The 23201-nt window shown below is 46.0% G+C and overlaps 1 protein-coding gene across 1 annotated transcript in view; it reads right to left on the reverse strand.

Annotated features, from left to right (window-relative positions):
• Positions 1-21848, reverse strand: part of LMX1B (LIM homeobox transcription factor 1 beta) — a 93245-nt gene extending 71397 nt beyond the window's left edge. The window contains exons 1-2 of the mRNA XM_015879497.3: positions 21710-21848; positions 21306-21492 (exon numbers count right to left, since the gene is read on the reverse strand). Of these exons, the coding sequence (XP_015734983.1) occupies positions 21306-21492; positions 21710-21848 (326 nt within the window). The remainder of the gene's footprint in view (positions 1-21305; positions 21493-21709) is intronic.
• Positions 21849-23201: the final 1353 nt, after the last annotated feature.

Here is a 23201-nt window from a genome sequence, read left to right on the forward strand (position 1 = left end):
AAACACAACTGTACTTAAAGAGAGGGTGCTTCTTTCTATGTGAAGATACAGACACTGTTTATCTAATGGTTGGAAAGTTTACAAGAAAACAGCAAACTTCGTGCTGTGGTTGTTGAACTGAAGCAGTACTTTACTAGAACCAGGTTTTTTCGGTAATTCTGCGGTTGTAACAACTATTTTCTTTACATACTACTATAGAAAAGGGACTCTTTTCAACTTAATTGAAGACACTATCAAGAGTAAATATACTGGGGCTTTTAATAAAAACAGTATGAGGAGAACATTCAAAGCTAAATAATCAGAAGCAATTTGTGTTCATGAGCAGAATTATGTGTCATTTTTTTCCCTTGCAATGCTCTGTACTGGATCAGTTTTGAGACTGTGGCAAACTTTAAACCTATCTTAAAATAATGAACAGCAGTGAGGGTTGAAGATAGTTTGAAAAATACTCTGGAAAGAGAAAACATATGCCACAGAGTGTGGTGCAAAAGTCATATTTCATGCATGACTTTAGAGAATGTTAATAAGGATTAGAACCATACTTCAGCAGAATAACAATCAGTCAAAGAAGCGTAATTAATTTTTCCTTAGATCTCTACTAGACAAAAATACAGGAGAGATAGCATTGTTGCCTGTGGATTTCACTATGGCTAGGAAATATAGCCTTTAAATACGCACCGTAATCATACACTAGAACTGGAGTGTAGTACATGACTCATTTGCTTTATAGTTGTTGGTTTTATAATATCATGAATCCAAAAATATTTTAAACTTCAATTTTTTCCTTTGGCCAATAAATATGATTAAGATAATACATTCAAAAACATATGTAAGCTGTGTATGCGGGACATATGGAAAGCAGATGTGTTCTTCATTTACATATGACCTAAAAAAAAAAAAAATCAGCTGATTACCAGAGATGATACTTAGTGAAGCTGGTTTAGGCCTCAGAAGCACTGTTGCTCAGTACCATTTTCAAGCAGGCATTTTGCTTCTCTCCTGTCTGAAACCCCCTGATTTCAATGCTGCAGATACTGTATCCTTGGAACAGCAGCTGTACTGCTTCTCACAAAACAGTCCAGAAATGGAAAACTAAGATCATTTGTTTCTAAATAAAAATGTTATTGACAACTTCAAATATTAAAGTGTATGTTCCAGCACATGTTTACAAAACTTGAGCTCTGCCCTTGCTTATGCTCTTTCATCCATAATGACAATAAAGGCCACACTCCATTATAAGCCCAACAGTGAATACCAAAATCAAATGGTAAAGCTGTACCAGTCTCACTGGTGCAAAAGTCATGCTGGAGTGATGATCACTTTTTTTCCAAAATCAGAAATGAGCAGAGAGATTTTGTTAATTATACCCCTTCACGGTAGAGGATCTCTAAGCACCACAGTTTCATTTTACATCTTCTGGCTACACCTAGTAAGAAAATGTTAACATATAAAAGAAGTAATGAACAGCTTTGTTGAAGAGGCTCCTCTGTTACATCATACAACCAGGAAGGTACGTTACCATGTTAGCCAGTGGCAGCACAAGAAGTCAAGACTGGATGCAAAGAAATACTGGATTCCTAAGCATTCATAAAACAAAAAGCAGTTTCTGGTCTTTTTCTGAGAAGAGATGGTTCAAACTGCAGGGGAGGCCGTCAGAGTACAAGGCAGCTTTTCCAAAACATAAAGCTAATTGAACACAACATTTGTAAATGAAGACACTTCCCCAGGCAGAGACTTGTCACTGTCCCAGGCTCTGATTTCTGCCAGGTTCCAGAGTGGCAGCACTGCAGGGAATGCAGCAGTTGAGCCCTAATGCAGCCCTGCTCTGCTGCTGCTCTGTGCACTGCACGGCTGCCCCAAAGCCAGGCTCTGTGCTGGGCAGGCAGCAGCTCCAGCCGCTCCTCACAACCCCTCCTCACCTTCTTTCCCAGCATGCAGCAGACATAAAGATCCTCCCTCTAAATAAATAAATAAATAAATAAATAAGTAACCCACTTTCCTCCTCCATCCACTCCATCCAACATGTAACCCAGGATTTAGTTGTGCAGTGCAGCAGTGGCTCCACAGCCCTGCAAAGCGAGCCCACCCACAGTCTACTGCTCGGCCTGTGCTGCTCCTCCAGCCCTGGGGTTCCCTCAGCACACAGCCAAGCAGCAGGGCTGCTCCTGCTGCTAGCCAGCCATTAAGCCTCCAGCCCAGCACTCACAGAGGCTGTTTCCCCAACTTGGACTCCACAGCTCACATCACTCTCCTGTTACTCATATATGTGTATATGTTATCTATATAATGATACACTGTTTTCACAGCACAGCTGAGATGTAAAATCCCAACTAATCTCTACTACTGAGATACTGTGAGATACTCTGCCAGGTCCCAGCCACACGCCAGGGCTGGAGCTGAGCATTTGGTGCTGCCTGTGATTTCCCTCCACTTCTGCAAGCAGAGCCTGCACAGCAGCAGTACACAGGCAGAAGAGGCCCTACTGCTGAGATGGGATCCTGAACAATTCCTCCTCCACCATCCCTCCACCAGTATTTTTCCTTCCCTGTCCCAGAATCTGTCCTTCCAGGAAATCTGTCTGTATCACACAAGGCAACAGGACATGCAGTTATTGTTGGACTCTTGTCCAAAAACTGTTCCTCTGCTGGCTCTCCTCCTGCTGCAGCTCAACCCCCACCACATCCAGGGAGCGCAGCACACACAGCCGAGCTCTGCTGGGGGTAGTGGGACACCCACAGCACAGTCCTTAACAGACTCCTGAAGAACGACAAACCCACCTCACTTCTCAGAGCTATCCGATACAGTGAATAGAGATTGTTCCATAACAAATCCTAAAAATGCAATCCTGTGAGGTGAGACATCATGGAAAAGGAAGAAGGACTGCAAAAAAGAACCCAGCCTGTAGACTGTTGGGGGCCTTCCCCTGTCATCATCAGCGACCTCCTGATCTGAAACATCTGCATTGTCTTACAGCGGTCATCAAGACCCACTGTCCCTCTGAACTCCAAATGTTTCCCTTCTCTGCTGTTCAATGCCTCCCTGGGTCACAGGCCCTCGCACACAAATCATTTCAGCCTTTGGAGGGGGCTGAGAGGCTCTGAAATTCAATCCCAGAAAGTTTTTTTTTCTTTTTTCTTTTTTTTCCAAAAGTTATTTTTCTTTCAATGAGAATGCCTTAGCATTGAGTGCTTCTTATGCAGCACCACCTCCTCAGCCTCCCGCGGGTGGACTGCCATCCCTGTTAGCTGACCCACTGGCTCAGGGAGCGGAATGGATCTGGTGGGTGTTGCGCAGGGCCTGCTGCCAGATGCATCTCTGATGAGTGTAGAAATGCTGCACTGTTTCCTTGCAGAGTAGACATGTTAGTTCTTACTAAATAGCATCCAAGCTGGAACCTTCACTGGCTGAGCTACTGGCTTGTATGCACAGATACAAGGAGCAGCAAAGAGCCACAACATTTCATATTAAATCCATGAGATAAATGGGATCTCACATGGCTTTCTGAAGTATTCACATCCTACTAATCACTACTTTGATTTGCAGTTAGCATTTCTGTTATGTTTAAATATTCCTGATTCTCTGAAGTTAGTCTTCAGAGCAAAAACTCTGTTTTACCTTCCCTTGTCCCTAGGCACGCTCTGATATCACACTGGCTGCTGCGATTCAGCTATTAGCTAACTGACCTTAAAAGTCTGCAGATGTTCTACAGGCACCCCTTCTCACTGATCACCTGAATATTTAAAGTGGTTTTCAGCTCACTACATCCAGTAGTTTCCTTACTGTAGAGACTGCCACAAAACTGATACAGCTTTCAAGATGTGAGGGGAGCTATATTTAAAGAAAACATGTTTTGCTGAAGTAAAGCATTGCTACTTTCCAGACTGCTTCACTTGCTGTTCTCTCTTAAGCAATGCAGTATGCATTTTCACTTGCTTGCATGTGAAACAAACAAATCTGGAGGAAGCAGCAGTACACTCTTCCGTGCACATCAGACGTGGGAATTTTTCCATCCTGATGCCTTGTGCTGCCCAGGTCCTCAGAAGACATGGGAAATGGTGCGCCTCAGCAAGGAGAGCACCCTGGACAGGCCCCAGCCTGCAGGAACCCTGGGCAGGTCGCTTTGGAAAGGACTTTGATATCTGCTGAAGTGAAGTGCCACGGGAGGTGCAGACATTTCCCATGCATCAGATGTGTGCTCAGCCTGGGGAGCGTGAGGTCACCAGGAGACTGGCTGGGGGGAAAGGGGAATTCCTGAAAGAAAATTTCTTAAAACACTTAATTAGCACTGACTTCTCACACCTAAACTTATTTTACAAGTGCATTAAGATGAGGAGTACAGAAGAGCCGGACACACCTTTAAAAGTTAGAACTGGTGGGTACTACTGAATAAACTACCTTGTAGTAAACCAGTTGGAGTATCTCTACCAGCAGTTCCAGGCTAGATGAAAATAAAGAAAATCATAACAATTTCTTGTTCTCTTGGTTTTAATTACAGCTTTAAAAAATTAAATAAATAAAAACAAGAAAAAAAATAATTAGCCTATACCTCAGAATACAGCATTCTTTTAAAACTTCCCTGACTTCTGGTTCAAGAATTGCAGCAACCAGTATAAACTCCACAAATCCACTGAGGAGGCAACTCTTCAAATACCTGTGGTTTCCCACATTTTCCAAGTAAAACAGAAAGATTTATAGTTTCTCATGTTAAATCTGAGAGGCTAAACTTTGAGAGACATACTTGCCCACCTGCTGCATGTGTATTAGTTCTAGCTGAAGAGAAGTCAATAAAAATGAAGAAAGAAGAATTTGCAGAGCTGGTTGCAGTAATAAGATTTGTTTCAGAGCATCTGATCTTCAGACTAACAGACTTCCAAACAGTTGGACAAGTAAATAAAGCACCACAGGGAACCGCTAGTTGAAATAGGTTACTGCAGAGATGCACACAAAGGAATTCCTACAACTCAGAAAGGGCTGGAGCTATGAAACTCATAACACCAGCTATTGAGATGCATTGTTGACTTCTACAACACTTAGGAGTGAATTCCATAGGTATCCACGCCCAGAGGACTACACAGAATTCTGTTCTCAGCTTTGGACAAATATTAAACCCCTTAACAATTACCACTGAACAACACTATTTTGCACTTCAATTTGATCCCACACTTAGATGTTTGATTTTAGTTCCATTTTCCCCTTTCTCTGAAAGTAAAGTATAAAGAAGTTGATACATGCTTTGACATAGCCTTACACATGCAAAGGAAAAGGAAATGTTGTCTCAAAATGTTTTTTCTTTCTTTAGAGAAATAAATAAATAAATAAATAAAATTAAACACAAAGAGTTCACCTATGAATGCTCCTACTGTCCTGGGATTTTTCTGCACCATATATCCATCTCCTCCTGGAATTAGGAAGGATGGAAGTAGAACAGCAAATGCAAGACATTCACAGCAGCGCAGAACACAATGCACCAAACCTATATAATAATCACAGATTAGAGCAAGCAGGGTAGGATGTGTAATACAGTAGGCAGGAGTTTCCTGTTCTGACTGAGCAAAGCGCAGTCAGAGAACAAAGCCAGAGATGTCCCATGTTCATCTAGCTACAAGGGGGTGGAGGTGACACTGTTGTAAGGTGCCATCTGATCAGGACTTCTTTTCTGTGCTTGACATGAATAAGGGGATTAGGATAGCAAGTTTCCGTGAGCTCACTCTATAGGACAAAAGGCCCTGAGATTTAGTGTCACACTGCCTGACAAAAGTACAGGAGGCTGTCAATCAAGGGCTGCTAGGTACTTGTGTTGGTGACATAATCTTATTAGAAGATAAACCAGTGAAATCCTTTTCATGATGAAAAGTTACTTTTAATTGCTCCTTTCCTTTTCTTCTCTTGCTCTTGTTCATTTGTCCATTTAACTTTATTAATGTTAGCTATTACAAGAATATAATGGGGCAAAGATGTGAGCCATCTACACTACAGCAATACTCACAGCAAATGAGTAACTGAGGGTCCAAAAGAATGGTAGCATCAGCAGAAACAGCATCAGTTGTGATCTTTTAAGCGTAAGGTCAGAAGTTACTGAATTAATTGGCAAGTGTACACACGTACGAGGACAGAGTTAAATATTTATGTCAGTAGCTTTAATACAAAAATAAGCTGGCAAAAAGACTGAAAGACTGGAAAGCTTGGGCTCTGTGCAACAAAGAAAGGGGAACATTTAATATTCTTCTAAAGGAGTAAAGCCATATTAGCCTTAGACATATGTATGTTTCTCTCAGCAATTACAGGTTTGTTTCTTTTTGATTTCTGAAAGACAACAGATGCTGGCAGAGTGAATCACCTTGCACTGCCCCGTAGTAACCATGGAGAAACAAAGCAGTGCCTGGAGTGTTGACCCAGGAGCTCAGCTTGATGCCAGGACCCACACTGGGAGAAGAATAGACCTGGCCTACACTCACAAGCTGCATGGAAGCTCTCTCAAACCTGAGAAGAAGCACGTGAAGTTTGCATGGTGCTGCCATGAGGAACGGGAGAGAGAGAGGTTGCTCAGCATCCAGCCCTGGTGCCATGGATGTGACACTGCTGTCTCTGGGCATCGTGCAACTGGAACCTACGCAGCCAGCAGCAACTGTGTGAGTGCAGCCACATCCATCTCAACCACATGAAGCACAGCCCCCAGTCATCGTAGGACTGATATCCTCACCTGTGGTCCCTCAAACATCCCAGGACAGCCCAAACATCACTCTGTGCCCCCTGCAGCCACTGAACATGAAACAGGTTGTATGGCTGGCAAGGCAGCATGCTGCATGTCCTTCTCCTCTCCTATCATAGTAACTGATGAAACTGGGTAAAAGGAACCAGTTATAAATGCAAGACTGCAGCCCAAGCTAGTAGCCATGCTTCTCAAAACAGTTTTCTAAATCACCACCTAATTGTCACAATTGATGCACTACAAACATATTCTTTGAAAACTGCTGGTGTCATTTCAGTATCACAGAGTCTCACTAAAATAAGTTTCACACAAAGCACCTGAGTGTGCACATTAGCTAAATAATTTAGGTCTGCAAATGTGAACTGCGCAAAAAAGAAATGAATTCCATTCATTTCACACATACTGTTCCTTATTTCATCCAAATGCCTGTCCAATCAGGAACAAAGTAGCATTTGAAGCCAAAATGCTTTGAGAAATTAAACATGTAATTCTCTCCCATAACTCAGATCATCTTAAAGAAAACAAAGCCTTTGGAGTTCTTTAAGAAAACCATATTCATATTTAAAGACCAGCAAAAAATCCTGACAAGGGCCCTAATATCTTGCATTATCAGTGACAATCTGCATGAAAATCTTTAGGGAGAAATATAGAGTGATAGAAGAACAGAAAAAAAAAAAAAAAAAGAGTTAACATTGTTTAAATGGCGGTACTTGATTACTTAGTGAAAAGACAACTGTTAGATCACTGGGCTGCCAAACCATGCTGACGTTTCACAAACACTTTGCTAGTGTAAATCTAACTCTAGCTTTTGGGAATACAATTTCAAAGCACTGTAAGATATTACAAATCAACTACCTGACTTTATCCCCACCTCCCCCAAAAAGAAAAAAAAAAAAAAAGCTTTTATATTAAGGACATTTACAAAATCTTTTAAAATGCTTGAAATATCATAAAAGATTTTATCACGTTCAATATCTGCAAGCTCAATGTTAAACACCAAAATCCCCATTAAATAAGTTCAGAAAACTTGCTCACAAATATTTTCTACAAGTTATTTGCTACGCATTCAAATTTCTATCACATTTTCTTCTGAAATCAACAGAAGATGCGGAACCAGATTAGGCTCAAGCTCAGCTCTACAGCATAGTGGTACTGGTCATCTTGATGTGAAACGCTGCACTTTGTAGGCTAATCAGTGGAACAGAACCAACACAAAGGAACATTTAAAAGATTTCAGATCAGCCACCAGAATGAGGACAATGGTGACCTAAATGCAGAAATTTATTTTTACTGATCAAACTTAAGCAAATCCATGAAAGCATTAGGAAGTGCTGTCAACTATAGCTTGAAACCTAAGAAAGTAGTCATTCAAAGCACAGTAGGCCCTTATAAACAGTTAATCCACGCAGCTGCAGTAGTTAAAGCAAACACACTACCCTTCACTGCACCATCAATTACACCTTCCCAGAAAAAAAAAATTACACAAACTTTGTAGGATTTTTCAGAGAGAAGATGGATTCTTTTGGAGACTTGAGGTCACAACTGGGCTGTTTAAAGTATATTATTAACAAATAAACATTTATTGCAAAAAAAAACCCTATAGGCCTTTGGGGAGGAAAATTGTGTTATTTTTGGCATCAAATGACAGAAGCCATTTATGACATGAATGGCTATCACCAACAGACTGATGAAATAGCAAATGTCTCCCACTTAACTTCCCCAGGCTTCCTGAATAAACTTTTTCAAACACTTTTTTTTCTTCTGAAATGGCAATAAACTCCGTGTAACTTTGGTTTTCTCTCTGTTCCAGTTATTTCAAGAACCATTGCTGGAAAGGGTTGAAGGTACTTCCAGATGGAAGCTGAAGACTCCCCAAAGGCTGGTAAGGTGATGAAAATCACATTGTTAGGGTCTGGGGCTACTCGCTGCCCTTGTTTGTGTGCACTCCTGCCTGAGTGACAACTTGCAACCGGCTTTCAAATGGCTGGGTGAAAAAAGCTGAGGTTTAATTGTGGCATCCAACAAACTGAATGAATGAATGTTATAGCTCTTGTCATTGAATGTATCCGCTACACACCCAAACAACCCCTGCCAAAATATGAACTTATTTTGAAGTTAAAAAAGCCACAATTGGAACAGGCTTCAATTATGCTAGACAACCAATATCCATAGGACGTGCAAGAAACAAAGACAACCCACTTGCCTTGAGCTTGTTTTACATCCCTTCTGTAACACCATCATCAGCTTGGTGAGCTCAATGCCATGCAGTTCCCATTGCCCATGGCAGCCCAGCGCTGCCCACAGCCTGGGACCAGGCACTGTCATGGCCATGACCATCTGCCTCAAGCAGGAGCAGCAGTGGATGGGAGGAAGCTGCTCTGAGCAAAGTTGCTCTCCCTGTAATTGCCCTGGAATCACTGGGGATTCTCCCACATAAAATTAATGCAGGCGCCATCAAGGCTAATTTACTCCACACCCACAATGCCATGCTGGGGAACTGGCCCAGGCAGGGAGGCTGAGGACAGAGCTGGCAGGAGCTGCCCGCCACACCAGCACCACCTCCACCTGTACTGCTCATCAGAATGGGCCCCTGGCAGCAGGCAGAGTCCTTGCAATGGCCAGTGTGCAGCTGGAGCTGGGAAGGCAGGGAGCCCACAGCCATGAGACACCCTGCATGCACCCCACGTACACTCTACATGCATTCCTCTGGGCTGTGGCAGCTGGCAGTGTGCTCAGCACCATCCCAGTGACCCTGTTAAGGGCGTAGCTGCTCACTGCAGCCTTCTGTTCCCATGGGCTGACTCATTGTGTGCTGCAGATCCAACCACAAAGCCTAGCAGGTTCAAACCAACGATACCAAGCAGTGATAACATCACTGCAGCATTTCACATTCCATTTACTCCCTCAAACATTTCTACTCTGTTTGTAATTTTGCAACATTTTATATACTGTTCTTAATAATAACCCATCCTTTGTACTATGCATACTTCCATCCATACAAAACCAGAGCATTACTTGTCTTTTCACGAACTCATACGCACAAACCAAAGTGCACATGCAGGACATGGTCCTATCTGGTACAAGAGTGAGTACTCACGCAAACACCAACACAAGTGTAAGTAGCACATGGATACAACACTGCTCATATCACTCCTTCGTGACTTTTTAAGGAGAAACATGCAGGCAGTTTCCTTGCAGCCCAGGAACATCTTGTTAAATGAAGTGCCAGTGTAAGCAATTTCACTCATATGTGCATAAACAAAAGTGAGAATGCATCCTTGTGATGGTTCTGCACATTGTGCTCAGAGGAAAGTGACTCCTCAGCACAGCAGCATTACTGCCACTGCAGCCACACTGGGAGCAGGGACTGCAGCTGCCTAGAGCCTCACACTGCCTCAGAGCCATATGCCAAGGTGCCCCCCCTCATATCTCCTGCCTGGCTCAGGCCAGCCTCACCTGGCAAACAGAACACAGGCAGCAGGCCCAAGCCCCAGGGAGAGCTCTGCACACCAGTGGGACTCTCAGTAGCATGGTACAGTAGGGCCTGCTGCTCCCAGGCCTGCGCCAGTGATGGTTTGTAGCCCAGCCTGTGCTCCTGGGCTAGCAGCTGCAGCAAAGCCCTGACACCAGGCCTGGGGCCTCACACCTTTCCATCCCTAGTTGCGGGCACACATTCTGCAGGACTCTTCTGGGGACATTCCTCCATATGGCTTCAGCCTACTGAGTCTTCCTTAATCACCTCTAGCTATAAAGCATAGAGCTTAAGCATCGTAACCTGAAAGCTAGATAAGACCGTCTGAAAACTTAGGGAGGTGCATACATTCTTCTGATGTTGAGCCTGTGTGATTGTTTGCAGGTAACAAAAAACAGACCAACGTGTAATACAGCCATGATCAACAGAACCACTCCAGAACTTTTTTTTGCTGTTCCTTCTCTCTTTCTTCTTCCTCTGTAAGTCTGGATTCTAATCGCTAACAATTAGAGACTGAAGCACTAGAAATACAGTACATGTACTTTCTTAGTGAGTTGTCCTAATGCCACATAACGCAACAGTAAGTGCAGCAACAACAGTGTTGTAGCAAAGCCATAGGTTGCAGCAAGCAAGGATATGTTCAAATACAACAACCATGGACACAAATAATCTAAAGAAGCTGCTTACCTTCAGAAGACCTCAGGTACACGAGCATCTCCACCAAAACACCTTTTGCCTGCACTGCCAGCCCTTAAATGAGATCTGGGCAGAGGTGGATCCTGGCTGCATCACTTCTGGTCACTCAGGCACACTGCGTACACCTGAACACCCCTGGTCTGGCCCTGCCTTTCCACTGGGTGCTCAATCACTGCTTCAAGCTGTGACTGAGCATTTCTGCTGCAGCTGTAAACACAGAGACAACTGCCAGCATGCACAGGAACATGGAGCAAGGAATTGGAGCTTATTTTTGTCAAGATGTTTGGTGAAGACAGAGATGAGTCCCAATGCCTTGCAGCCAGCACCGTCGCCTAACTCAGGGCTCGCCACTGCCCTCACTGGCTACAGTAGGAGCTGAGCTATGGACTCACTCCACGTACAAACATTTCACTGTCCATGAGGTCCATACTAGGACCCAGCTCAGAGCCAACTCACAATTTAATTGGACATACTTCGGGCTGTTTAGACCTACAGGAAGCCTGTCCCTAAAAGCTTCAGTGAGCAGCTATACCAAGTTCTTTCCAGACATTTGCTGTCAGGAAACCTGACCCTGCATGACCCTGCAAGCCGCTGCAGGCAGGGCCATTGGCTCCCATCGTGCTGCTCACTGAGCCTTGACTGAGGATTTGCCAGCCCAGACCCCTGCTGGAGCTGAGGGATGGGCAACAGCCATAGCCCAGAACAGGGAGCAGCTCTAGGAGCATCTGCTGGCTTCAGCCTGAGCTGCAGCCCACCACCCTGCAGCACCACGGCTGTTCTCCAAGGCCCACAGATAGGTGCTGACTTGAGCCTGCATGTTCAAGCCTTCGTGGAGAGGAAATTCAGCCTGCAAGCTCAGACAATTAATACCCACGTAGGGGAGAAGGATCAGTTTCATTTCACAGAAAGTCAGATGCCAGACATCCCAGCGGCCACACAGACGCTGGGGGCTACTGACCCATATGCAGCAGGAGGACAGACCAGGCAACAAAGACCCCAACTGCTGGAAGCATACAAAGTGAGGACAGGGCTGTGTGCCTGCCCAGTTGCAGAGTGGGACCCCATGCAGTGGGAGCACCCTTCACTCCCCCCGGCTCTCCACCCTCCAGCAGTCCCTGCAATCAGCCCTTCTGTGACTCCTGACCATGTGGAATGTTCCTGTGAGGCTCACAAGGCCGGGACGTGGGCCTGTTCCCGGCAACGATCAGCCACAGTACTAAGGGCACAGCAACACTTAAATAAATAAATGGAGGGCTGCTTCAGTAGAGGTTGCTTAATGCTGAACACTGCGTACAAAGAAATGTCTGCTGAAGATCATGAACATTTATGGATGGTGCTGGGCTACCAAGCTACCACATGCGGCTGTACCCTGCTGCACCAAAGGTTCCCCCAGCCAGAGGCTGCCTGCAGTCATTTCAGTGTTTTGTTTTGTGGTTTTGGGTTTTTTTTTTCCATTTTGTGACTCACTCTGTTTCCTGGTTTTCTACAGTGCTTTCTTGGGATTTTCTAATAAACATGTTCTGTACAATACAGAACTAAATGGTCACCTCATCTCACGTGCATTATCTCAGCAAACAGACAACCCTCTATGAAATTACAATGAAGCTAAGAGAAAATTAGAAATCAGATTTCTAATGGGAAGTTGCAAGAACAGGTTCTATCAAGTGATAGAAAAATGGCAGCTGTATGTCAAAGGATAGGACCCCACAGGCTGAAAACAGCCATTCCATGCAACAGCTTCCAATGACACTGCAGTCTTTCTCACTCCCAGGTTCTGGTGGGTACCACCACAGCCCCACAGTGCTTCCAGTGACCCTGGCTCCACTGGACCAGCATACGCTATCCCAGCCACATTGCTCACATCCTTCTGTAGGAAACGTGCTTTCCTACCAATATACAAGGAATGCACAAGTGTTAAATTTGTAAGGAGAAACTACTGTGAGGGCAGTGATGCTTGTCAGTCTGATAGAATAATGTGAGTAATCACTAGTTGTAATAAATGCTTTAAAACACTATTAGTCATTGGTTCTGAAAATCTGCTTACTTCCTATCATAATAACAACCTATAATAAAAGTAACAAGTATGAAAAAGAGTATGGGTGTAGACTGTTATGTAAAGACCTTTATGTTTTGTTTTTTTTAATCAGTGAATGCTGATTCAGGTTACGCTAAGAAGCGAACACATGAGAGCAAACTTCCTAACAGCTACCAGGAGGATTTGGTCCTCAGCATGTGCACATAAATTCTATTAGCTCTTACTGGGAGAGTGCATGTGCACACTTGTACATTATAAATAATACACTGATTGCAGTAAAATCAAGAGCCAGACTCTATCCTTTGATGAGAGAGGATAGCTCTCATTGAAGTCAATAGGAACTGCATGTTCACAAGTTCATGTCAACATTTGCAAAGGAAATTTTTTTGCATATTAAAAATAATATGTCGTATGTTTTGGAAGCAAAGCAATGACCTCTCTCACAAGTGTTCTCCGTAAACATTCTGGCTTGTTACAATGTATAAACCCTCACCAAGTTCCTAAGAAAAAAGCTATTCCTTCTTTATGTTGATATTAAATGGCATTTAATCAATTCACACTGTAGCAGTTATGTTGTATCTATAATGAAGATGACTGTAAAATTTCAAAACCAACAAAATAACACACTGAAATTAATTGTTTTAACACAAATTCCTTTAACACAACCTTGCAAATGTCTACTTGTTTAGCAGCCCACGGCAAACAGCCTTTTTAAAAGAGAGTAAAATTCCCTCCATCCAGCCTGAGCATCGCTGTATGAAGCACACAGACAGGTCTGAGGTGGGCTGGTAGATTTCCATCTCAGTCCTGAAAAGTTGTAACAGATTTTGGATTCCTCTAGTAACACAGACTGAACACTTTATTTTCTATAGGCAGGGTAGACTTAACATTGCATACAAGTTGCCTCATTTTAAGGGCTTTCCTTCTACATAAACTCTATTAAAATTGCATAATTTTCCATGCGTGATGTTTTCTACTAATAAGGTGCATTTGGAATCCAGTAAAGTGCAGTGGCATTACATATATACCATGTGTGTGTTGGCTGTATAAAAGGAGAAAATCCTTAATGGCAATTTATTTGGTAACAACCAGAGCCTATTTGCTGAGAACTGCCAGGATTCTGTTCCTGTCTCCTCCTCACATCACTGTAGCAATGATGACCTGCCCGGACATTCATAACATCACTGATGCCATGGTTGGCTCTGATCTCAGGACTGTGTCAGCCAAAGCGATTACACAAGTTTGTCAAGATACATTCAAAGCAATTGCAGGCACACCAAAGGGTAACACAAAAGAGAGACAGTATTTCATTAGAGGAATATCATTCTAGCCAAAGCAAGTTCATGAATTTAAAGTAAATTTTAAAATTTTGGTATATATAAAAAACAAATATTGAAGATCTGCCTCAATTTCAACTTGAATTTAACAGAGTATCCAGAAACAGTGAATAATTTACCTGAGCAAGGCAAGCGAGACTGAGGTCTAAATCAACGTGTGTGTTATAAACAGCAAAGAAAATCATATTTAAAACCAAAAGTCATCTTGTTCTAACTTAAAGGTTTTGTTCCCCTGTGCCCTGTATTCTTAAACTCAGAAGTCTAACCTGATTTTTTAAATTTCTTTTACACTAGATATTAATTTATTCATGTTTTGTTTTATTGTACTTAGTCATTAAAGGAAAAAAAGTGGAGCATCTTTCCCTAAATGTTACCAGTGCTGTTAAAAGTTCTCACTGCAACATCATCTTATTCTGTTTTTACAATACCTTCATGTAGAAAACACTTCTATTTTCTAAAAAACAAACAAACAAACAAAACAAAAAAAAAAACACAACAGATGTAATATTTTCTATCAAGAAAAAATCATTCCTCAGTGGCACAGGTGTATATTCGACAATCGTTCCCGGCTCACTTGATATGTTTATTCCAACTCAGTTAAAGAAAGGAAAATTCTGCTCTTCATAGCACCCATCTAACTGCAGTGTAACTCCTCTTGTTTCAGAACCTGGCTGCCTGCAGCTAAGCCCGCAGGGTTCACACCACACTGCTGCTGTACACCCAACCAAACTCTTTGTTTCAGAACAAATGTGGGGGTTGGATATTTTTTAATGAACAAGACAGTGTCGTTTCACAATGAGTCAATCTTTGCCTTCTGAGTAATGCAGCCATCCCCAAATCATGCCAAAACACCTTTCTGCCACACAAACCATCCAAGAGCAATACATGGTTTGTTTACCTTTACTGGAGATTGCTGCACCACTCACTCCACAGCTTTATTTATTTACTTGCTTGCATTCTTACTTCACTGAAGCAAAAATCAGGCTTATAAACAAAAGAAAATCCCTGGTTTTTTGTTTGTTTGTTTTCTGCAAGTTTGTCTTCTGACCTGAAATGTCCTTTTTAAAGGGTACCATAGTGTTCTTATGAAATATCCATTTCACTGCTGTTTAAAATTCATAGCTGTTGTCAATCTGCACTTTATGCAACTCATCAAATACACATCATCAGTTCAAGCAGTAGAAAACTGCTCTCCGACATTATCACAAAATATTACCATTATGAACCACATTCTTCCAAAACTGCCAATAGTATGACGCAGCACGAGAAGCATTGTGCAAAGCAGATACAATGTGGGCTTGCCTGCTCTTCAGCATAGCAATGATAAGCAAAAAGAAGTAATTCAGCAGCCCTCTCTTCCCCGTTACCCCACTGAGTTCCAGCAGCAGTCTATGTGCTTCTTTACGGCAGGGCACTGGGCTGTGTGGGCTCTGAGCATGTGTCTGTGTGCCCAACTGCACGGCAAGGGCAGCACGTTTGGCTTTATGGATTTTCTTACATTGAAGGCCCCATCCTCGTTCGGGTGCACTCCAACCTCCTGCTGCCTTGCACTGTGAGCATGTGGGGAACTTGAGCTCACGTCCAATAATTACTTAATCTGCTGCATTCTTCATGCCAGCAGGAGGAGGTATTAAACAAAACGAAATCAATTCTTGTTACAAGAGGAACAGGAGTGAAGAAAAGCAGGGTGAGTATAAATCTCACTTTTATGAATTCTGCCTGAAATGACAAACAAAAATTACAGCTGCATGACGAAAAAGCACTCCTTTTTCTTCTGAAAATTTGTTTCCACCTATCTGACTATGGTACGCAGCCTCTGCCACCACCTTTCAAGCTCACAATAGCAGTAAGCATTTCAACGCATTTCTATTTTGTAGCCTGCTCCGCAGCAGAGGAAGAGATGTATAAGTTTACAATTAAAATACATTAATAAAATAATTAGTCTAAAAATTTATATTATAATTGAGCTATTATATCACAGTATATTATTGATAATTGAAAACGTGTAATGGATGTCTTTGAATTAGCTCAGTAGTTTAGGCCAAAAAATAATGGATGCAGTTTCTTAAGAGGAAAAAGAGCACTCCTGTTCGTTTTATACTAGTGAAGAAATTTCAGTAGTGTATATCATATGTATTAGTTATTTTTTCTAAGCTTGAAAGTATTATAAATTAGACTCTTATTAATATAATTGCATATTGCCTACATTGCAAAATGATCCTCCCTATCATTTTCTACCGCAGATAAAACTATACATTACCATTGCAATTATTTTGTCTAGTGAGGTTACCATGCTTGTCGAAGGAAACAAAATGTCTTCCCAGACTCTTAAGACATGTTCCACTCCAGATCTCTGTGACACTTCTTCACCTTAACTCCCAACCCAGCTCTGCTTTCTGCCAGTTCTGTCGCTCTGAGGCTGCTTCCAAACCTGCACAGTTATCTTCTCTGCAGCCCCTGTCCGTGTCCACAAGGAGATGGATTCTTGCTGACACCATGGGGACCCCAGGGGGCTCTGCCTGAACTCCTGCAATTTTGCTTACGTCATCTGCACAAACAACAGTTACGTTTCCTCAGCGCTCCTGCTTTTGGAATTGTTTGGAGGTGATACTAAAGCCCATTCTTACAGACGTTAAACCTGGGCAATGCGTCCAACAATGCAGGGCTGTTTGCATTTTCAGAGGGAAAAAAAAAAAAAAAAAAAAAAAAAAAGCCATAGTATTTCACTTTTAAAAGCATTTTTAGTGGATGACATAACTTTAATCATTGCTGTACGTCCTGAGCATGTGCCTATGTTATTCCTCGTTTGTAAGTTCCAGTCTAACCTAACGCTATCGCACAATCACACACAGGGAGCACTGCCAGCCCAGCACAGCAGGCACACAGAGCTGAGCAGGACAGCACCGCACTGATTAACAGGGAAAGAAAAAAACAAAGGAAAACTGAAAACAAATCAAATCTTCCTGTTAACACACAGTATTGCCCATTCTGCACGAAGCAGGACTTGAAAGCTCGAGTCACTTCTTACGCCTTGAATTCTGCCTACATTCCACAGCCTGCTCTCATGGCAGAAATGCTTTCCCTCTCTCTTTCCCTCCCTTTCTGTCTGTCTCTCTCTTTGGAAGAAAAATAACCTCCATGAAAATTAGAAACATTTATTAATAGGAAGCTTTTGTCTTCTTTCGAATATAAAACACAGCGGAATCAGGAAGCATCGCTCTCAGTATTAAGCTCGTGAAAAAATTCACAAAATCTGGGGGAGTTAACACTGACACAGCTACAAGGTTTCACAGCACTTTGTTTCCTTCCTGCAAGGTACAAGCTGCTCCGCACTGCTCTGACACAGAAAGTAGAGACACGGGCAAGGAAGGACTGAAAGATGAAGAATGGCACAAATAGGTACCAGAAATATACTGCAAGTACTTCTTTGGTAGCATCCAATAATGATGCTAAAACAGTGCCTGACACGTAGTTAAGAATCTAGCAAAAATCTACATACTTCTCTTTCCCACTCTAAGCAAAACTTAAAATGTGTTAATGAAAAATGATGAAATATGAAGTGAGATGGCTCATTATTCTGTTCCCTAAATAAATGACCGCCTTTACAGCCTTTATTTTTAGAGAATTCTAGAATAAGAATATGGATCTTTCTCAAAATTATATTTATTTTGCATAGATATAAAAATGTAACCTGAGATGGTTATTGTTCATGGCATAGATACATTTAAATGTCAGGAGTAACTGGGGCGAATTGTTTCGTAACAAGGAGCAGTGAGAAGAAAACAAAGCAGAATCACAAAAAATAGAGAAAAAAGGAAGATACAAATGGAAAAGAAATGTAATATTAATATTAATGTTTTACAGCAGGATGCACTATAATGAGTGATACAACGAATAAACTCATTTCAGCAAATAACCTCAGTCTAACTACGTAAAACACCTATTTTTGAGAAGCGTTCATTCTAAAGGTTTCAATTTATCAGGAAAAAAAAAAAAAAAAACTTCTATAGAAAAAGTTGCAAATGTAAGGTTCCAAATGGGCACCAATCCTGCAGTTTGGCAAAGGTCTCATTAAAATCAAAGCAATTTTGTTTGACTCAGGTTTGCAAGAGTCTGCCCTCCTGGTGCCGTTGTTCTGCTCTGTATTTTTCCCTAAAAGCCCTGCAATCAAAGGTATTGCATCCAGCTAAATATTACATCTTAGCAGAGTAAACACTTCGTATGAGATCAACAGACCAGTATGTACTTTTCAAGAAAAAACGTTGAATTGCACTGTTATGAAAACAGCATAGAACGCACACACAGCAAAATGCAGCTTCTACTGATAGACCGACGGTATTTTTGTGATCAATTAGATTTATCAGGCACCTCTGACTGCTTCAAACTGTGCTTGGGCCACTAAGCCATCCTCCCCCCCCCCGCCCCCAGGTTTACTCCAACATTCCAAGCACAGTGGTAGCATCAGACAGCCAACATTTTTTATTAAAAAAAAAAAAAAAAAAGATAAATATTTGTAGCCTCCCCCCTAATGCCAAATGCCCTCATCCCAGGATGGGCAGGAATTGTTCCTGATCCAGTGAAAGGTTTAAGGTCTGATATCTGACCCATCAGAAGCTTGCTTTCATTAGAAAGACGAGACAGCAGCTTTCCAAAGATACGCACACAGCACTTGATTATAGTCCTGGGAGTTCTGGAGAAATCTGACCTTTAAATTACATTACTACATACAGAAAATCTATTTAAAGTACATTTCAGCAACTAAGATATTTCAGTAATCTTTACTCTCCTGTTTTTTCCAGAGATCTCTAAACAGGACGCAATAACAGAAAACACCTGACGTTACTGAAACTGCTCTTCTGGACCGACACTGTCCCAGCTCTGCACCCCCAGCACCGGGCAGCTCTGTGAGCAGGAGCTGCTGCTGCACTCCTCCTCCGCACCGACAAAACCCATTGCCTGCATCGTGCCGCAGTGGAAGCAACCCGCGTGTCTTTATGGCTCTTTTGTACTTCAGCTATCGCAAAAGATGGTTTCTCTACGTCTAAAACACGGCAGACAGGGAAAGCACACAAGCAATGTCATTGCAGCCTCAGGTTTGTTCTTTCGGGCTAGTAAAATTTCAGAGAAAACAAATGTGGATACACTGTGTCTCCCCTCCCCTTTCCATGAGCTCCTTCTGCTGTCAGTCCTTAGGGGCACACACAGCAGGCCACCATGTAATGCCACACTAGGTGCTGGGATGCAACAAAGGCCAACATGTTGATATCTTTTTATTGCTCGTCAGCCTGCTTACCCCGCTTACCCCTAAATAATTGGACCCCTTTGATAACACAGAATTTTCTGAAGAAGTTACATTTCTATTTGCAGTCAAGGAAGTTTCTCTCCCCCCAGAGTATCACTCCTACCACCTTGCTTTTTGACTTGCAAAGTGCTTTCCTTAACTTTACAAAAAATAAGGATAGGACAGAAGTGATACGTTTAGAAGCATAAATATTTATCTTGCTAAATAACGCCCTTTGTTTGTGTGTATGTTTTTCAGGTAAACTAACATCTACTTTGAATTCCTTCTCAGTTCAGAAAAGTTCCTACAATAACATTGCCTACATAGGCAGAAGTTTCATTCACTCCCCAGTAGAGCCACTGTAGTGTGTTTTATTTTGCGTAGAAGTCAAATACAAAGTATATGGAGACGTGTCCCTAATAACAGCCTGAGCAAACACAAATATTGCTAAAGCCTCAGCCCCACAATGGCAGGACTGCAGCAGAGCAGCGGAGAACTCTGGTTTACTTTCATGTGAAGTACCCAGGCCCGTGGAAGATTCTTTAATAGCATGCTGGTAAGGGCTGCAGTATGAAATAACACGTTTTGTTGTAATTCCTAAACAGGGGGACATTTATCTGGGCCATTTATACAAGAGTTATAACCCTAACAATATTTATACTCAGCATGTCATGTTAGCATTTACTACCAGTTTCCATGGAGATGGATTTTCATGCTGTAGCTATGAAATGCACATTGTTGCCACTAAGCCACTTCAGGCCTTTCTGGAAGCCTGCTGAATGCCTGACAAAAGTTGATGCAAACCAATAGTTGTTGTTCTTTGTTTGTTGCCAGACTTCTAGCAGAGCCATATTATGTTCTAGTGATTGAAGTGCCCATGTTCGCCCCCCTCCCGGTACAAAAAGGATCCTCAATTTCGGTGACAAGCATGAAGTGGGCTTCTGCAGGGGAGGACAAACACCACGCAGGGCCGGAGCTCTGTCTCCGCACAAGGACACGGCACGGCAGGAGGCCGCTTTCCCGACAAAGCCTGACATTTTGGGGACAAAGTGTAAATAAAATAAAGCGCGGGGAGCTCCCGGGCCCGTGAGGAAGGAGGCAGCGCCGGGCTCCTCCTGCCCCGCCCGGCCGCGGTGCCACGGCCGGCGCCAGCCCCTGCGGGCACGGCCCCGTTCACCTCCACGTACCCCCGCGCGGCTCCGCGCCCTCTCCCCCTCCGCCGGGCAGATGCGCCCCTACGGCCCCGCGCGGTCACCTCGGAGCTCGCCGCCCGCACGCGGCTCCTCCGGGCTCCTCCCGGCCGGGTCGGCGCCCGGGCGCGGCGAGAGGGACGTGGCTCCCGGGGCCGTCACCACGCAGCGCCGGCGCCGCGGGCGGCTACGGGACGGGTCTCGGCCTCGGGCGGACGGAGCCCGCCAGCCCGGCTCCCCGTGACGGTGCCCCCGAAGGTCGCGCGCGGACACAGCCGGACGGGCCGCCCCCTCCGACGGCACCGCGGAGCGTAACGGGTCCAAACGCGAGGACGTTTGGACTCGGCGTTATTTCAGCGCAACGCTCGTTTCCAGGCGGCCGCTCCGCCCCGGCGCTGGGGTCTCCGCCGCCCTCGGCAGCCCCGGACGCTGCCCCGTTCCTGCGGCGCTTTGGGCGTCCGCACGGCCCGCGGCTCGGAGGCGGCTCGGAGCCTCGCGGCGCTCCTCCGGGCCGGGCCGGGCCGTGCCGCCGAGCCGCGCCGAACCGAGCCGGTCCGGGCCGCGCCGGGCGCACGGTGCTCTTACTGTTGGTAGTCCTGTTTGCAGTAGAGCTTTCGGTCCCGGAAGTAGCAGCTGGTGGTGAGGGCTTGCTGACACACCGCGCACTGCAAACACTCCTCGTGCCAGGAGGACTCGTTCACCCTCATGAGAAAGCGATCCGAGATGGGCCTCTGGCAGCCTTCGCACACGGCCTGGTGCGGGCACTCCGACCCTGTGAACGGCAAAGCGCGGCGTGAGGCGGCGGAACGGCCCCCGGCCCCGAGCTTGGCGGCACCGCGCGGAGCGGCCGCTCCCGGCTCCTGCCCCGAAGTGTCACTCGCCGTCCCGCGCCCGCAGCCCGCGCTCAGCCCCGCACGGCGCAGCCCGGGACGGCGCGGAACCGCGGAGCGGCCGCTCTGGGACACGGCCGAGGAGCGAGCGGGACTCACCCAGTAACACTCCGAGCGTGGCCGGACCCGAGCGCAGCGGGTGATCTTCCATCTTGATGCCGTCCAGCATCTTGGCGCAGTCCGTCGGGCCGCGCGGGAAGCACCTCTCCAAGGACTCGGGGCCCGAGGCGATGTCCATATGGGGCGGCGGCGCGGGGGAGCTGGGGACCGCGCACCCCGCGTCGGGCCGAGCGCGGGGCGCTGCGCTGCCAGGAGGAGGGAGCGCTTTTACTTTTATCTGGGAGACATGAGGCGCGCTTCCTGCCGGCGGCTCCAGAGACGGGGGGCAGAGGAACGAGCCGGCGCCGTGCCCATGGGGCGGCCGCGCTACACGGGCGCGCACATCGCCGCGCACGCAGCGCGGGACGGCCGCGGTGTCACCTGCTCCCGGCAGCGCCGAGCCCCACGCCCGCAGGAGGGCCCTCCCGGGGCCGGGCCGGGCGGAGCGGTGGGGCCGGGCGGCGGCGGGGCTTCCCGGCGCTCCGCAGCCCCTGTGCCATGCGGCGTCCCGAGGAGCCGCGCCGTTTAGAGCAGGGGCCGCGGCGGAGGAACACACCCCCCGGCGCCTCACCCCTCCTCAAACTTGCTGACATTTGAACTCCATTGGTGCGCGCGGTATCGCTGCGCCGCGGTGATCCGTCTCCTCGACGTCAAATAGTGCCCTGGCCCCGGTGGGCCCCCGCAGCCCCCGAAGCGCGGCGGCACCCGGGGCGCGGGGCGGGCGAGCTTCGTGCACCCCGGGGCGGCCCGGCCCGCCTCGCCTCTGCTCCGGCCGCGGGGCGCAGACCGGGTGCGGAGCCGGAGTGGGGCCCCGGGCTGGGGACCGGGGACCGGGAGGAGAGAGCGCGGCAGCCGAGGAGGGCGGCGGAGCGGCGTCCGCAGCCCCGAGCCTCAGCTCCGCCGCGTCCGGCCGGGCGGCAGCCGAGAGCCGGCGACGCGGCCCGACGGCGGCTCCTGGCTCCTGCCCAGCGGTACGTAGCTGCGCCGCTTCACCCCGCTTCTGACGGCCCCCGGCCGGGCACGGGCAGGTGGCGGCGGGGCCCGACCACAACGGGCGGCCCTCGAGCGGTAGCCGCCGGGGCCGCGCCCGATCCCCGAGCTGGCACCTGGCGGGGCCGCAGTCGCCTCGCCGCTGCCGCCTGGGTCCGCTCCAGCCCGGAGCCGAGAGCTGCTCCCGGCTCGGAGCTCCCGGCGGCCCACGGAGGGGCCCCGGTCCGAGGGAGAACCCGGCTGCCCCTCGTCCTCCCGGCGGCACCGATTTGGGCTGGGGGTGGCGGAGCGGCCCGCGCTGAGCCCGGGACGGCTCCTTGAGCCCTTCGTACATAATACTTCGTGCCGAAGGCTTCAAATGTGCTGGGCTTTTTCGTACTCTTAAATGCAAAAGTACTGAAACGCGTAGATGCTCCGTGTTTCTATACACAAAGCGTATATATGCATGTGAAAAATCAACAACAACCAGATTTTAATATATCGCGCTCTTCTATTTTCTCGT

Source organism: Coturnix japonica, chromosome 21 (genome assembly GCF_054131305.1).
Source record: "Coturnix japonica strain WE chromosome 21, WE-NBRP24, whole genome shotgun sequence".
NCBI classification, from domain to species: domain Eukaryota; kingdom Metazoa; phylum Chordata; class Aves; order Galliformes; family Phasianidae; genus Coturnix; species Coturnix japonica.